This window comes from Saccharomycopsis crataegensis (genome assembly GCF_037102585.1).
Source record: "Saccharomycopsis crataegensis DNA, jcf7180000000097, whole genome shotgun sequence".
Lineage (NCBI taxonomy): Eukaryota > Fungi > Ascomycota > Saccharomycetes > Ascoideales > Saccharomycopsidaceae > Saccharomycopsis > Saccharomycopsis crataegensis.
In genome coordinates, this window is record NW_027043837.1 from 471,995 (window position 1) to 489,120 (window position 17,126).

General features: G+C 38.4%; 8 protein-coding genes across 8 annotated transcripts; 3 read left to right on the top strand and 5 right to left on the bottom strand. All coding sequences in view use genetic code 12, as the record gives it.

Moving 5' to 3' along the window:
- Positions 1 to 739: 739 nt before the first annotated feature.
- DASC09_056220 (undecaprenyl diphosphate synthase family protein) lies at positions 740 to 2,036 on the top strand (the record flags this gene model as incomplete). Its single annotated transcript, XM_064999207.1, has 5 exons — positions 740 to 994; positions 1,081 to 1,229; positions 1,350 to 1,466; positions 1,527 to 1,862; positions 1,949 to 2,036. The coding sequence occupies 5 exons, from the start codon at positions 740 to 742 to the stop codon at positions 2,034 to 2,036; spliced, it is 945 nt and encodes a 314-aa protein (XP_064855279.1).
- A 251-nt stretch (positions 2,037 to 2,287) lies between these two features.
- On the bottom strand, positions 2,288 to 4,933 carry SPC97 (gamma-tubulin-complex subunit SPC97; the record flags this gene model as incomplete). Its single annotated transcript, XM_064999208.1, has 1 exon — positions 2,288 to 4,933. The coding sequence occupies one exon, from the start codon at positions 4,931 to 4,933 to the stop codon at positions 2,288 to 2,290; it is 2,646 nt and encodes an 881-aa protein (XP_064855280.1).
- Positions 4,934 to 5,661: 728 nt separating this feature from the next.
- DASC09_056240 (uncharacterized protein) lies at positions 5,662 to 6,582 on the top strand (the record flags this gene model as incomplete). Its single annotated transcript, XM_064999209.1, has 1 exon — positions 5,662 to 6,582. The coding sequence occupies one exon, from the start codon at positions 5,662 to 5,664 to the stop codon at positions 6,580 to 6,582; it is 921 nt and encodes a 306-aa protein (XP_064855281.1).
- Positions 6,583 to 7,068: 486 nt separating this feature from the next.
- On the bottom strand, positions 7,069 to 9,030 carry DASC09_056250 (uncharacterized protein; the record flags this gene model as incomplete). Its single annotated transcript, XM_064999210.1, has 1 exon — positions 7,069 to 9,030. One exon carries the CDS (start codon positions 9,028 to 9,030, stop codon positions 7,069 to 7,071), a length of 1,962 nt encoding a protein of 653 aa, XP_064855282.1.
- A 463-nt stretch (positions 9,031 to 9,493) lies between these two features.
- Positions 9,494 to 11,647, bottom strand: PEX8 (Pex8p; the record flags this gene model as incomplete). Its single annotated transcript, XM_064999211.1, has 1 exon — positions 9,494 to 11,647. The coding sequence occupies one exon, from the start codon at positions 11,645 to 11,647 to the stop codon at positions 9,494 to 9,496; it is 2,154 nt and encodes a 717-aa protein (XP_064855283.1).
- A 904-nt stretch (positions 11,648 to 12,551) lies between these two features.
- On the bottom strand, positions 12,552 to 12,818 carry DASC09_056270 (uncharacterized protein; the record flags this gene model as incomplete). The annotated part of the gene is made up of 1 exon (XM_064999212.1): positions 12,552 to 12,818. One exon carries the CDS (start codon positions 12,816 to 12,818, stop codon positions 12,552 to 12,554), a length of 267 nt encoding a protein of 88 aa, XP_064855284.1.
- A 554-nt stretch (positions 12,819 to 13,372) lies between these two features.
- Positions 13,373 to 15,799, bottom strand: DASC09_056280 (uncharacterized protein; the record flags this gene model as incomplete). Its single annotated transcript, XM_064999213.1, has 1 exon — positions 13,373 to 15,799. One exon carries the CDS (start codon positions 15,797 to 15,799, stop codon positions 13,373 to 13,375), a length of 2,427 nt encoding a protein of 808 aa, XP_064855285.1.
- Positions 15,800 to 16,105: 306 nt separating this feature from the next.
- On the top strand, positions 16,106 to 17,110 carry MTC2 (Mtc2p; the record flags this gene model as incomplete). Its single annotated transcript, XM_064999214.1, has 1 exon — positions 16,106 to 17,110. One exon carries the CDS (start codon positions 16,106 to 16,108, stop codon positions 17,108 to 17,110), a length of 1,005 nt encoding a protein of 334 aa, XP_064855286.1.
- Between the last annotated feature and the right edge of the window lie 16 nt (positions 17,111 to 17,126).

The window sequence follows — 17,126 nt, forward strand, 5'->3', positions numbered from 1 at the left end:
TATGTAATGGTACCCTTTGTGAAATGGTTATGTAATGAATGCCGGTAGAAAGTCCCATATTCCTCCGTCATATTGTTCCAAAACTGAAAAATTTGACATAATAAATGATGGTTAACACTTCTGAATAAATATAGACGATCATCTAGTATAACTGACTGCCCAATCGTTGGATTCCCGTAATGGCCTCTAGAAAGGTCGGATTATACCCTAGATATTCCCAGACAAACATTCTAGTCATAAAGATAACCATGATAGCGTCTGGAAAGAACTGTAATAGTAAATAAAAAATCCAGTTTTTCAAAATAAAAAACAAATTAATCTAATTATTTGAGAAATAAATGAAATAAACAACAATTAAAAATACATATACCAATGGAGCGGAACGTATTTAAAGAAGCACAATAGACACGGAAATATATTTCTGTTGTACAACAAGGTCCCTTGGCCCAGTTGGTTAAGGCGTGGTGCTAATAACAGCTTTAAAAGCATTGTTACGCCAAGATCGGCGGTTCGATCCCGCCAGGGACCACTTCTTTTTTCCATTGGGCATAAATTTCAGAGCGGGTAACAAATATGTCAAGGTAATTTTTCATGTTGACACATGTACTAAGTGCACTCCCAATTATGTATAAATTACTGTTTCCCAAATCTTCTTCCTTTGTTCTTGTTTCTCCATTTTTTTTTATTTATTTGCGTGTTTTCCTTCCATCTTAAAAAGATCAGCCTCTATTGCAACAAAATGTTCTCATATTTTGGACATTTGTTTCTTACAACATTGTACGCTTATTTTGGGCTTACTTGTCGTTTTATCAGAAACGCTCCAGGGATTAGACATTGCATCGATCTTGTCAATAGTATATTGTTGGCAGCGCTTAGAACTGGACCGCTTCCGAAACATGTGGCATTTATCATGGATGGTAATAGGAGATTTGCTAAACATAAGAAAATTCCCGTAGAAGGAGGACATTCTGTTGGAGCAGCCAGATTAGTGAAAGTGAGTAGTGTTATCATGTATAAAACAGGCGCTAGTATTTTTTTTGTCATTATTATTATTATTACTGTTACTAACTGTTTTTCCAGATTCTAACTGCATGTTATAATTTGAAAATCAAAGAGGTTTCGGTGTATGCGTTTTCAATTGAGAATTTCAATCGGTCAGAAGAAGAAGTGAAAAATTTGTTTAATTTGTTAAGGGACAGGTTGACTACCGTTACCTCCGATGATAATCAGTAAGTAGTACCTGAGAGAAAATAATGAGTAGATGCGATAGATAAATTATCTATCTGGAAGGGAGTTTTTTTTTTTTTTCCAGTTCTGTAGGAAGGACCCTGAATTACTAACAAGACAAGATCTGCTTTGGATATGGGCCAGATTAAAATCAGGGTGATTGGAAACAAGTCAATGATTCCTGAAGATATTTTGAAAGACTTGGAAGAAATTGAGGAAAAAAAGAAGCATTATACAGGGTATGTATCTAAATTTGCACCATTTAATTACGAGGCACACTTTTCTAACTTCTCAACCAGCGGCATATTAAATATTTGTGCCCCGTACACTTCTAGAGATGAGATATGCTATTCTTTGCAACAAATCACCAGCGATGCATCCGATGGTAATATCGAAAACGTTGCTGTCATTGACAGTGACTATGTCAGGGATCGCTTTTATTATGGTCCTGATTCCGCTCATGTGGATTTGTTGGTCAGAACCAGCGGGGTCACAAGACTTAGCGATTATTTGTTGTGGCAATGTAATGAAAATTCTACCATTCATTTTACCGGAACCTTGTGGCCGGATTTCACCAGTATTGAACTCCTCAGAATTTTGGTTGATTGGTCTTTCAACAGGTTTTTGAATCTAGAGTGCGTTTTTTCTTTTTTTTTTTTTTTTTAGACTAAGTCTTTAGGAACGGTTAAAAAAGAAAATCTTAACTAACAATGAAATTTAGTGATCCGGAATCAAGCCAGATTTTCAAGAGTGTTCCTTTAGACACCCTCCAGAAGCCACCACCTCTTGCTACCGTGACTAAGAATTGAGACATCTCACGTCAACCGTATAGAATTTTGCATAAGTTACCATACTTCTTTTTCGCTATCACTGGAAATCATTAAGAATGATCCAATATATTATAAAAAGGCAGACCTGTAAGAAAAAAGCAAAAGAAATAACAGCTGATAGTCTAACTTTTGCAACTTATTTACAGTATATGTATAAATATATCTTACGTAAAGCATTGTGGAAGAAGACCACTTGGAATAGTAAAAATTCAATTTATAACGCCAGCCTTTTATTTTGGTAAGCTTTCCCTAGTTTCCTTAAACTTCTTTTCGTACCCACTAATTTCATTAGAAAATTTCTTGTAATAGTTTGAAAATTCTCCAATGAACCGCTTGTTCACTGATTTTCCTTGATCGCTTGCCAAGTCATCATCCAACGTGATTTCACTAATAATTCTTTTCAGAAATTTACGGAAATTCACCACCCTTTTAAAATACCCTCGCACTAACTTGAGATAGTTGTTATCTGTTAGACGAGAATACAAAAGAATCGAGTCCAACATATCTTGAATAATCTGCTTTGTTTGCTCAAATGATGTCTGGACAGTGGGAGAAGATCCCCCGCTAACAAAAGAATTCATTGGGGAAGGAGAGTAGCTACTAAGCGGAACTTGCGAATGGTGCTGGAAAATTGTACTGTTTATCGGTCCACTACGGCTGTGATCTTCACCAGCAGAAGATTTCAAGAAGCTGGCCTGCGGAGTTCCATCCACTAATCCTTTATAACTAATGGTAAAATGCTCCTCAATAACTTGTTGAGATGAGGTGTATATGGATCTAAGGAGGTTCAAGTATCTATAATTTAGAATCGAAAGCCTAGCTAAGGCTTCAATAGTTTTGCGATCACTTTTTAATTCTGTTTTTGCCACTCTCATTGTATGTTGAAGGTCAAGGTATGCCTCTTCCAATAAGTTGATTAGATAGGAAGAAACTGCAAGCCAACGGAAAATAATTTGAAATTTCGCAATTTCCGTCTGATCAATGATTAGTGACAATGGGGAAGGTAGCGTCAAATCAAATGTCAAATAATTTATCAAGTAATCTTCAAACGAAACATGATTTGTACTCGAGCTGGAGCCGGAGTTAGTAGCATTCGAGCCCCTAGGACCAATAGACTCATTAACGATATTTTTTAGTGCCTGGTAGGATGATGTATTGAAAATTCCTTCAGGATTTATCGGTTTGACATTAAGAATATCTTCAAGCTCAGTAAATATACAGACTGATTCAAGTTTCAAATCCCCAAATTTCAACAATAAAGTATCCTCATAGTAATAGTAAAAATCTCTTTGAAGTTCCGGTAAATGGTATTGTCCATTGCGACAATGACTTCTCAATGCTGGCATATTGTGAGATATGAGCGAAGAGAAAGAAACAGCAGATCTACCATGAATAAAGAGCAAGTTTCTTAAGTCCTGTATTATTCCAAGGAGATCATAACCATGATAGAATAAGGACATTAGTTGGTAGTTTGCACGGTAATACCAGTGCTCAACTTGGATATTTAGTAAGTTGATGTCACTGAGTGATTGGACAAAGTGAGTGTCTGTGGGTACTATCGAGCTGAAAGAGTTGGTTGAAGAATGTGCAGAAATATCCACAAAGGGAATGAGAATCCCGCAGTCTTTTACCATGTTCAAGTAAGTTCCCGTGAGCAAAAGCTTATTTCTAAGTGAATAATCTTCAAATTGTCTTGGTAAACCATCCCTCCTGAGCGAAAATTTCGAGTCCCACGGTGATGGACCAGTGGTGCCACTACTGGCGCTAGAATTTCCTGGAATATTCAAACCTGAAGATTTAGTGATATTATCTAATATTGTCCCTGATCTAAAATTGAAGATTGAGGATTCACTGCTAGTGGGTTTAATCATGAACTCATCAAACGGATCATCAATAATTCCATTTACTAGCCAGTTGTTCAACATCAGTAAGTAGTTTTGGGAAACGTGATCAAATAGATTACCCAAAAATTGGACAATTTCTGGATTACCCTGGTTTTTCGTTATCTGTTGACTGATAGTTTTCAATACCACCCCACCTTTACACACCGACAATTGCGAGGTATCAGTAGAAAGGTCAAGGGCTCCGCTTGAACCGTTTTTTGATAGATCATTATTTCCTCTAAGTCTTGAATTATCGTGATCTAACATCGCCGCCGAAGTTTCTGTGGTTCGTGTGGCAGCAATGAAATCCAGCTTTAAACCGGAAATGAAGTTTTGGAAATCATTGCTATGTAACAATCTCCGTTTTGAGTCCTTAAAGATTATATGGCAAATTTCATAAAGAATTCTGAGTTTGAGATCTGTTCCTCGGGATTTTAAATCATTGCTTAATAGGAGGATATTGTACGCTGATAACCCATCCATTTGCGGTGTTCCTGGAGACCTTGCCAGTAATTTTTCAATTATCAATTCTAAGTTTAGTCGGAACTCATCAAGCGTAGATCTAATGAAACCTGCCAACGACTGATTAATCTGTCCGAAATAGTTATTGTCATAAATTTTCACGAAGAATCCTAGCGCTGTATAAAACCTCCCCAATTTTATGATCTCTTTGGTGATATCCTTCAATGACTGGTTTAAATGTTTGGATAATTTGTAATCAGGTCCTTTTAGAAGCGCCTCTAGTCCCTTTTCTGAGTTTTTCTCCTTCAATGCCTGGACATATGTGCTGGAGTATCTGATATAGGACCCTTCAAGACCAAGTAGCACATATGTCAAATCTTGGAGTATGAGTGCTTGTTGTAATTGCATATCGGCACCATTGAGGGATGGGCCTTGAACTTTGATATGATCCAGCGTAAGAATGGGAGGAGTCGAAGCAGAGGAGAGAATGAAGGGTAGTTCATTCCTATTTAGGAGCTGCACTGCGTCCATTATTGGCAATATTTATGTGGGTATCAAGTATATAAGCACACTTTTTGATGGGGGTTTCTTTCTTATGGATTTGTTTACTTTTTTTTTTTTTTTTGGCGTGCGATCTGATACTGCACGTGATCAATTTCCACCGGGTATTACCCCCTGTTACAGTGTAGGGCTGAATAGCAAACACACACATCCAACAAGAAGCTCCGCCGGTCAGTAGCGCTCATATTGAAACGTCCATCAGATACTGAATGAACAGAGATACTATCAAACTAGAGAAGAAAAATGGGGAGGTTTTGTTGTTGTTAGAGGAGGGCTGGTTTTCCATTCACAGGAAAACCAGCCAGAATTTCATGATGTCATTTTCTCATTGATTCCACTGATGGTGATAACACTTGTACATAACAACAACTTTGCTGTGCAATTATTCTCCATGGGCATATAGTTTAAAACAGTACGATTGCCCCAATCGCTGCTGGTCTGTACAATATCGGTGGATACCACCAGGAAGGGAGGGAGGGCAACCTGATTACTGCCGGATCTGGTGAACATAAAGAGGGGCCCCAGGCCCCCCCCATCGCTTACGGATCCCTTTAGCGGTAAACACCAGACCAAACTCACTATCAACCACTGTTCTTGTGGTGAAAAATCTTCAGCAGAGCTTTACCAGGAAAAGTTTCTCATAAGTTCCTTTTACTTCTTTTGTTACATCGACACAAAACCAAAAGACTCTGCTCACGATGATCAAGACAACCACCGAAACCAAGATAACCGCTACCGCTAGCAGCAGCAGCAATAATCAAGATAACAGCAAAAAACCACCAATCAAACAAGGAGCTCAAAACATTAGTCAGGGTTTCCCTACACCATTTCCAGTGCCAACCTCTTTTGCTTCGGTGTACCACCATCGTAAATGGATGCTTGAACATATGGCTGGCGCCTTTAGAGTATTTGCTCGTAAAGGTTATAACGAAGGTGGTGCGGGGCACATCTCTTTGAGAGACCCAGAAGACCCAAACACTTTCTGGATCAACCCTTTGAATATCCATTTTGGATTATTGAAAGCAAGTGATATGGTCAGAGTCGATGAAGAAGGAAATGTTATTGGTGGCAACCAAGTTGCCGTGAATGCTGCTGGGTTCAAAATTCATTCGGCATTACACAAAGCCCGGCCTGATGTCAACGCTGCTTGTCATACCCATTCCATTTATGGTAAAGCTTGGTCATGTTTTGGTAAACCCGTTGAAATGTTGAACCAAGACTCTTGTACTTTCCATGGCTGTCAAGCAGTTTACACCGATTTCGGTGGGGTGGTGTTGGAATCCGAAGAAGGTGAGAAAATCGCCGAGGCGTTGGGTGAACAAAATAAGGTGGTGATTTTGCAAAACCATGGGTTGTTGACCACCGGAGAAACTATCGATGAGGCCGCTTACAGATTCACGTTGTTGGAAAACACTTGTCATGCCCAACTCTTGGCGGATTCTAACCTCAACTTCAAAAAGAATTTTATTGCTGATGAACAAGCCGCTTACACTAGGGAGATGGTTGGTGATTCAGAAACTTTGTACGGTGATTTCCAAAACGATTATTTGATGGAAGTGAAATTGTGTAATGGCGATTTCTTGTTCCCAGAAGACTATGACCTTGAAACCATCAAATGAGTGCTTTATTTACTGTTCCATGAAGTTATGTTTGTTTGTTGTCGTTCGCTAGACCGAATTTTTCCATTACGGATTATTGATTTGCTATTTATTGTCTATATTATGTTGTTGAGTTTCTAACATGTTTGTAAACTATATAGATATTTCTTTTTTTTTTTTTGTCTATCAACAGTTCTTGAGTAATTTACTGGTATAAACAATTCAAATTAAAAACTCAGCAAATTTAATGAAATGAGGAGAGTTTTTGATGTTAGTATCTGACTTCCGGATATAACTTAGATAAATATCACTCAAGTACTTATTCCAAATGTACAATTGAAGCTACAATTTTTTTTTTTTTTATTCACAAATCATCCATTAATTTTTGAAAAAAAAAATATAATCATATAGCCTATTATAAAAAATATAATGTGTAAAGTATAGTACAAAAATCAACAAATATATATAATTTCAAATGTTGTCAAAATCTCAAGAAGGTGAGGAAAACTAATCAACTTCTTCAACGGTTGGACCGGCGGCACCTTCAGCTTCAGCAGCACCACCTGGAGCGGCACCTGGGAAACCACCTGGAGCACCGCCTGGAGCGGCACCTGGAGCACCACCAGCTTGATAGAACTTGGTCATAATTGGATTAGAAACACCTTCCAATTCCTTTTGCTTGTCCTTGAATTCTTCAGTAGTAGCAGTAGTGTTGGAATCTAACCAAGAAATTGCTTCGTCAATGGCCTTTTCCAAAGTTTCCAAGTCGGCAGCATCAACCTTTTCCTTGAAATTGGCTTCACCAATAGTGTTCTTCAAAGAATAAGCATATGATTCCAAACCGTTCTTAGCACCAATACGTTCGGCTTCCTTTTCATCTTCTTCCTTGAACTTTTCAGCTTCGGAAACCATTCTTTCGATATCTTCTTTGGACAATCTACCCTTATCGTTGGTGATGGTGATCTTGCTGGTCTTACCAGTACCCTTTTCAAGGGCAGAAACATTCAAAATACCATTAGCATCAATGTCAAAAGTAACTTCAATTTGTGGAACCCCTCTTGGAGCAGGTGGAATACCAGATAATTCAAACTTACCCAACAAGTTGTTGTCCTTGGTCTTGGCTCTTTCACCTTCAAACACTTGAATTAAAACACCTGGTTGGTTGTCAGCATAAGTAGAGAAGGTTTCAGACTTCTTGGTTGGAATAGTGGAGTTTCTTGGAATCAACTTGGTCATAACACCACCAGCAGTTTCAATACCAAGGGATAATGGGGTGACATCCAACAATAACAAATCTTGAGTCTTGGAAGAAGTGTCACCAGTCAAAATAGCAGCTTGGACAGCAGCACCGTAGGCAACGGCTTCATCTGGGTTGATAGATCTGTTCAATTCTTTACCATTGAAGTAATCAGAAACCAATTTTTGAACCTTTGGAATTCTAGTAGAACCACCAACGAGGACAATTTCGTGGACTTGAGACTTGTCAATCTTGGAGTCCTTCAAAACTTTTTCAACTGGGTCCAAAGTGGATCTGAACAAGTCACCACATAATTCTTCAAATCTGGCTCTGGTGATGGAAGTGTAAAAGTCAATACCTTCAAACAAAGAATCAATTTCAACTGAAGTTTGGGTAGATGATGACAAAGCTCTCTTAGCTCTTTCACAAGCAGTTCTCAATCTTCTCAAAGCTCTTTGGTTGGAAGACATATCCTTCTTGTTTTTACGCTTGAATTCTTGCATAAAGTGGTTGACCAATCGGTTATCGAAATCTTCACCACCCAAGTGAGTGTCACCAGCAGTGGCCTTAACTTCGAAAATACCTTCGTCAATAGACAATAAAGAAACATCAAAAGTACCACCACCCAAGTCAAAGATCAAAACATTGTGTTCACCTTTACCGTCATCCTTCTTGTCCAAACCATAAGCAATGGCAGCAGCGGTTGGTTCGTTAATAATACGCAAGACGTTAAGACCAGCAATCAAACCGGCATCCTTGGTGGCTTGTCTTTGAGAATCGTTGAAGTAGGCTGGGACGGTAATAACGGCATCAGTGACCTTCCCACCCAAAAAGGCTTCGGCAGTTTCCTTCATACTGGTCAACACCATACTGGAAATTTCTTCTGGAGTAAACACCTTGGTTTCACCCTTGTAATCAACTTGGATCTTTGGCTTACCACCATCGTTGATAACCTTGAATGGGAAATGCTTAATATCACCTTGAACTTCTGGGTCATCAAACTTTCTACCAATCAAACGTTTAGCGTCAAACACAGTATTCTTTGGGTTCATAGCAGCTTGATTCTTGGCGGAATCACCAATGAGACGTTCGGTGTCGGTAAAAGACACAAAAGATGGGGTAGTTCTGTTACCTTGCGAGTTGGCGAGAATTTCAACTCTTTCGGACCCAGATTGGTAAATACCAACGGCAGAGTAGGTAGTACCCAAATCAATACCAATAGCTTGTGTCATTGTGGAATATTGTTGTTTGTTGTTGTGTGTGTGTGTGATTGTAATTAGTTAACTAGGAGTAGTATAACAAAATCTAATGAAATGTAAAGTGTAATAGTATAAATAAAAATGTAAAATGTAATGAAGAGTAAAATATGAATTTTAAAATAGCAATATACAGAAGAAGGGGGGCCACCGGGGTGCTTATATATTGATATTGGCCGTGGGATGGAATATTCTAGTAGGGTGTGGAACTTCAGGAACGTTCTGTGTGGCAACGTGATTTGCCAGAAGGTTCTGGAATCTCGCAGCGCCCACCGACCCACAGCAACCTTCTAGCAATCTCCGTGATGCACGTCAAAACTGAGAACCGAGAACTGTCACGTGGATAGACTGAGGATTTCCGAGGGCTTTCGGTTCACTATGGATATACTTTGAGTATACAAATTACAGCTTCTTATATATTAATAAAACAGCAATCCCTCTATATATGTGATTTCCTGCCAATAACGCAATTGTACCACCAAGTGATAGCAACATCTGCTTTCACCAACCCAAGATCATTAGATATCACCTCCCAAAGCTTTTTCTCGCAATACTCTCGCTCTACCCCTCCTTGGCACTTGACAATCTGTACGTGCAATTTTTGTAACCAGTACAACATCACAGACGTTTCAATGTACGGAACAGTACTAATAAATGCCGTGATAACTGCTGATCGAGTGGTCGGTGGCATCTCTTTGCTAGTTGTTCCAATATTGCCAGCTTCGGGTTTCACAGCATCAATTATGGCCCGCCCTGGGGATTCATGCAAGATTCTGGCATAAATTTTATTCAATATGATTTCCTGGAGCTGTGGATCATGTCTTCCGAGTGTTCCGTCCCCGTGAACCAACCCTCCGATTTCACTAGTCGCCACAACCAATTGATTATAACTTAAAACTATTGGGAATTGGTGGAGTACCACCCCCATATAATCCACCACATAATTACAATTGGACTCTGCCAATTTTTCAAGCTTCAAACTCGCGAGTTTCACAGAATGGCAATTCTCAAGAATAGATCTCGTTCCACCAACATTTTGGAAATCGATGGTACGATACGGTTTAGTTAGAAATTCTGTCACCACCGGATTGATTACCTTGTCATAATACTTAGAAGTGCATATCGATACAAGCAGTTCCCAATATCCTAACAAAAATAAAACCTTAGACCTAGCTGAAGGATCACGGATTAAATCCGAGAATTGGATTTGAGAAATGAAGAAATCGCTTAATGATTCTGCTGATGATGGGGGAGCATCAGGCATGGCAATTGTGCTCGTATTAATTATTCCAATGCTGGTGGAGTAAATGTCCTTATAAGCACTAAACCCTCCGGTTCCAATTTTATCAATGATGAAATGATAGTAGAATAGAGTTTTCAATATTGTTTCAGCAAAATCAGCAAAATGGCTTCTTTGAAGTTCCATATCTTTTTGATACCAGTTGGTGATAAATCTTGGAAAAAACAGGTAAGATGACTGGCTCAAACAACGAGACTCCAATGACAAGTTAACCACTGATTGGAAGATTATTACCGTTGAAAACACAATTTGTTTCAAAAGATCCCAATACGAAGCCATGAATTCAACATTAAACTTTCTGGAGTTTTCAAAGGCAATGTCATGTATTCGTTTACTAAACGTCAACATTATCTGTAAACTTATACCCAAAGATTCAAAATCATTTTGGACCCCAGATTCATATAATGCACTATCCACCACAAGTGACATCTTGTTAAAAATTCTCAAAACTGGTTGGTGTAATAATAATGAATGTACTGCATTTTTATCATCATTATATATTCTGAGCGCATCACCACCGTTGAACCCTAAAGAGCTGTTATATACCAAATTCAAGGCAAATATGGCAATTGGTCCTCTTAAAGATCTCTTTTTAAGACCATCGCCATAAGGGACCGACTCAAGAACCGGGAAAACATTTGCAAAGCATAGTAAACTCAATGCTTTAACTTCATAGATTTGTCGATCATCCGAATTCAACGCCATTATGAAATTTAGATTCTCCACCAACGATTCAAGTGCCAATTTATCGAACTTATTGAAAAATAGTGCCAGTTCTGGGTCGAGGTATCCTTGAAGGGTATCTCTTGCCAGCAACATCCCCGTTAGAATTAATGTTTGTTTCAACATATTTTGCGGGCTTCTGTCTTTGACATTAATAGTGGTTAATATAAGATTATAGAATGTTGTCAATGAGATAGTTGGGCAGGAAACGAGAATTTTCCTCTCGACGACATGCTGAATGATTTCCACAATCATGTAAGCTTCTTGAAAATTTATAATTCCAGGCATTATTGGAGCTATATTAATCTGAGTGAAAAACACAGGGGAATTGATTAAACCTGAGATAACGGACACCAATTGAGGTTCATTTTTAATTATCGGAATATAGTAAGCGATGTTTGAAAGTAGTTGACGACCAATTCCCGGTGATGGGGAAGTATTAGTCAAACGATAAACCAAGTGTTCTATTTGTGCATCTTGCGATTGATCAGACGAGAAGAACTGCTGGAGCAGTTGTGATTGCTTTTGATTATGGCGTGGTTTATGAGACTGAAAACCTGGCCTGTCCATTCTTTAATAGACCGAGTTACTTTTTTTAGCACGCGTTGGCGATAGCGCTTGCCACCGTTACACACAATTTTTTTTGGTTTTTTTCCCCCCCAACTTTCGGGAACGTGATAATATATCCCAATGTCTTATCATCCAGGACAAGCAATACCAAAAGCCAAAGATGAGGGATTCTATAAGACTTTGTAGTTTAGGATATGTCAGATGTAGACCTTTACATTGTGAAAACAAAAAATAATAATAAGATATATATATAAATGTATTTATATATACAACATCATTTCTCCTCAATGTTTTGTGCTTCAATAATAGCAAATTTGCAGCTATTGTTGTGATATGTCGGCATCGGCACCCCACGAACTCATCATCATCATCAACAGCAACAACAACAACAACAACAACAACATCATCATCATCGCATCTTCTAATCAAGTAATGATCATTTTACTCGTCTACAATAATAATCTTAGTGCAAAAATGGTCTTATTTAATGTAATATTTTCAAAACTCAAGCTCATTAGCTAGTAATAATTTCACGAATATATAAAACAAACCCTCGGACAATAGTAGTATTTGGTACATCTTCAATCATATCAATTGCAACAAAATGCCCAATGAGATATGACAGAAGAGCGATAAACATGACAACAAGATAAGCACCAAATTTCATATTGAATTGTGGCTAGGTGGATGAAAGGAACCAATGGATTAACAAAATATGGAAAGAGAGACTAGGGGTTTTAATTAAAACTCAGCTCAATTCAATTCCTCTCAAACTAGTACAAACCAATATTTCCAATTGGCATCAAAAAAAGCAGTGCATTTACCATAACAAACTAACGAAAATAAAAATAAAAATGGGATAAAATAAAAAAGATAAAACAGTTATTACTTTTTACCTCATATTTTAGTTCTTTTCAATTTTGCTGATTTCACTTTCCAAAGTGGCGGTTTGTTCCTTGATCTTGGCCAAGCTGTCTTTCAATTTCTTCAATTGTTCTCTTTCATGTTCCTTGATGTACATGTCTTCTTGGGCCTTTTCCTTTTCGCTGAAGGCCTTGGAACCTGGGGCAACATGTCCTTCACTGTAGGATCTAACGGCAAAAGATGGAGCGGCAACGACTCTCTTAGCAGCACCGGAGACGGCAAGACGACGGGTTAAAGCGAAAACCATTGTTGATATTTGTTCAATTGAGTTGACTGGTGATGCGTAATATTAATTGTTGCAATACAGACAGAAGCAAAATATAAAGCGGGAGAGAAGCAGCAATAATTTGGACGAAGAAAAAAGGCGAATTTGATTCGATGCCCACTGGTTAGGAGCGTTGATAGAAAACCACCCTACTATATGCACTGTCATTGCATTTAGACCACTAAACTACCATAATTATATTAATATACAGCAAACAACAAACTAGCTATATTTCATTTCATTCACTATATAAAACCAAATAATCAAAACCCCCCAGAAAGATAAAGCCTAAATAACAAAGGCTAAAAAAATAAATAAAAAAATAAAATAACACACAGAAAAAGTCAACAAAAAACCCTCCTAAAACAACCATGAATGACAAAAAAATAAAATCAAAAAGATTACCACTGCTACATGAAAGCAAAGTACCTATAAGACAGGCTAAATATAGATAGATAGAGAGAGAGAGAAAAAAAAATAAAAATAAAGAGACACATCAACACAAAAAAGAGGCTAACAGAAACCAGTCAATGAATTCACATTTCAATGTCAGAGTCTAAAATTTCATACTCATTGGCGAGGTCGTCATTAGAATAGGAAGCTTCAGAGTCCCACCCACTACTGACAACATCATGATCAGCACTGATTACATATCCATCATCTTCATCCAAATTGTCGGTCACAGAAGCTGCATCAGTAGAGTCTGCAGGACTAAGGGTGACAGGGGTAACAAATCCAGAACCCTCTTGTAAATACGAGGAAGATTCCTTCAATAGTTTTGGAAGAATAATAATAGATGAAGAGCCTTTACTGTGAAGCAAAGTGCTGTTTGACGAGCTGCTTTCATATATATCGTTATTGTCAACATCTTTGATTTCCTCTTTTTCTTTAGCCTCGTCGTCTTCAATGTCCTCTTTTTCTTGAACGTGCTCAATTTCCTCTTTTTCTTCAGTTTGTAAAAGTTGCTCTGGCACACTGGCAGCTTGCATAACTTCATCCGACTCCTTGACAGCTTTCTGAGTCTCGCCAGCACTAGTGACCATTTGTTTAATTTCCTCAACAATTTCTTCAGGGTCTTGCTTCTCAGATAATGCAGCCAATTGATCAAACTTCTCAGCTTTGGCGATCAATTCTTCCAACTTCTTTAATCCATTGTCACCAGCAAATAATTGCTCGACTTTTCTGCCCAAATCAGAATCTCTTTTGAAACCAAGGTCAATAACTTTATCAGTAGTGACTGTAGGTTCTAAACCATCGCGGAAGACAAATTTATCAGTCATTGCAGCAGGCAACATAGCAACCATATTGTGTTCTGGAGAATGGCAGTTAACAGAAACTCTCTTATCATAACATGTTTTGCATAAATCAAAATTATAGCAATCTCTACAATGGAAACGCAAGCCTTCAATATAAACGGCACTGTCTTTGTCAGAGCAACTGTCACAGTATGCATTTTCCAAATCCTTCACTGGAGGTTCATTGCACGAGTTGGAAAACACACTACTAAAATGCATTTGTTTAGCAGGCATAACAGCAGCCATCGGATGGCTGCAGGAATGTGACCCAACTTCGGCATTATTAGAATAACAAGATTGGCACAAATCAAAGTTGGAGCAGCTCAAACACTTGTAGCGAAGACCTTTGATGTCCTCAGTAAATCTATTGTCTTGCTTGCATGCATCACAATAAGCATGAGCAATAATGCTTGGCGAAACATTGGCCTGACGGCAAGAAGATGCATTGGTTAGCTCTGAAAAGTGTGGTCTAATCAAAGGATAGGTGCCACTTGGACCAGGAATTCTGAGCATTGTATGTTTGTTAGAGTGCGACAATGTTGTGGTGCCATTCAGCACGCACTTCTCACACAAGTCGTAGTCAGAACATTCCAAACACTTGTAACGAATTCCGCGAAGATCAGTACCAAAGTCATGAGGGTGGCAGCCATCACAAACAATACCAGGGTGAGGTTTACCAGCATTACAATTAGGTTTTGAGATAATACAAGGGTTTTTTGTTTCCACTCTCACAGCAACTCCGTTTCTTCCATCAATCATTCTAGAAAGTGCTTTAGCAGAAAAATCCTTCTTTGTAAACTTGCCAACAGGCTCAATAATCTTGGCCATAACATGGTTGTTGCAATGTTTTCCGGTAACGACACCCTTTTTCTCACAAGCTTCACATAAATCATAGTCATCACAGATTAAACACTTATAACGATTGCCAGCAATCCAATTTTCCCCGTGAAAATCGCAACCATCGCAATATATGCGATAATGCACAGCTTTGTTACAGGAAACATTACCAGAGGACTCTTTGTTGGCTTTCTTAGAATCAACAATCTCCATCAAATTTCTATTGAGGTCGTCAATGCTAGTATTCAAATCCTTGAAAAGCCCGTTTTCACCAAGAAAAGAAACCACCTTCTTGAGAATATCATCACCAAGAACCGGGGAGCTCAAGGTAGCAGCAGGGGCATCAGAAACTGATTTGGATTCGTCAGAGGTGGAAACTTTGGCGTCAACATCATTTGATTGTTCACCAGAGGAAGTTTCAGTACTGCTAAAATATTTTTCATCAAACGCTGTTTCAGCAAACGAGGCCCCATCAACTGGGTCCTTGAATAAAGCATCGGACAACTCAAATGGCTTTATATGGTCACTATCAATGACAACCAACTTGATGTAATTCTTCACCTTCAAGGATCTCATGAGTGCCTTAAAATCTGCGTCAGAAGAAAGATTAACAAAGTCTCTGTGACGGCGAGATCTTCTCTTAAGGATAATATCACATTTGATACCTAAAACATCTTGAATCACACCTTGGAACTGGGCACTATTGATATAAGAACGCAACACTTTTACAGTCTTGCGAGTGCATTGCAATTTACCATCTTCTTTGGAGTAATAAAGCAACTTAACAAACACTGATGATTTGCCTTGGGGGTCGGGGGTTGGTAAAGGCATTGATACTTAATAGGATAAATATAACTATTTTCTCCAGCTTTACTTTTGCTACGGCATGTTAATAATTGGGAAAACGAAATAGAATTTCCATACTTTTTTGAGGAGGGGAGAGCAGCGCCACCCGTAGATCATGGGGGATGAGATGTGCACGTGATGATAAGGAAAAGTGAGGAGGGTCATATACATACTGATCGATGCATGTTTGTGCATAAAAAGGCGAACACAAAAAATGTTAGAATCCCAGATAGAATAGCTAGTAGACGATATAATTTATAGGGGATGAGCACGCTATAACGACATAGAGCAATGGGGTACGATGGCAATCTCTGTATGGCTCTTCAGTTATGCTTAATAGGAAATAGACACTTGCTAGTTTCCAGCGCCGACCCGGTTTACACAGAAAGAGAACTCATCCACATCAATGATGAGTTGTTCAAGTTCAAGCCAAAGTCTGAGCTAAGAAGCTTGATATGTGATTCAAAGACAAGCTTGTCTCTTATTAATAGGACATTAGAGAAAGACACTGGGAGACTATTATCTAACACTAAAGATGTAATCGATGATGCCCCAACAAACGCACCAGTACGAACGGTGTTGATAATTAGGGGTCTAGAAAGGACCTCTGACAAATTTCAAGTGGCGCTACTAGAAATAATAAGAAATGTGGAAACCAAAAGGAAATCTAATTTAAAGGATACATTTCTAATAATACCTATCATTGAGAGTATTGAGGGAAACGAAATATGTCTTTATAAGTACCTTCAGGAGAAATTTTGGTTTCGTCAGCCACATTCCATTAATTATCAAACTGCCAATTATATCTTTAATTCTGATCCATCAGATTCTGAGGTATCCTCAATCTCCTCGGATTCCATCATTAATGAAGATTTGACTGTACCAGAGCTACTCTCTTACGATGGGCTGAGTCCGATTGAAGATGCCCTTAGCAAAAGAGAACGAATAGATGCTGTGTCCCTCATTCCGGAAATAAAAAGGTACATTCTTGATATCATGATTTTTATTAGAAATCATAGAATTGTTACCGATGGCATTCCAACAAGGTTTATATGGGAATTCGAGCTATTAGTTCGCTGCTTGGCTATTGTAAACAATTATGAGTATGTTATTCCGGTTATTGTCAAACTCGCAGCTCGAAAATTTTTTCCATTGAAGATAAATATTTGTAACTATGAAGATGAGCCAACCTTGAATTGGGGAAGTGATTTACTCATGGTAAAGATGATGATGAACAAGTGGAATGCCGATTTGGTAGTTGAAGATGTGTTGAACAAGGTTCAGGCCCCAATTTAAGACCAATTTTTTTTGT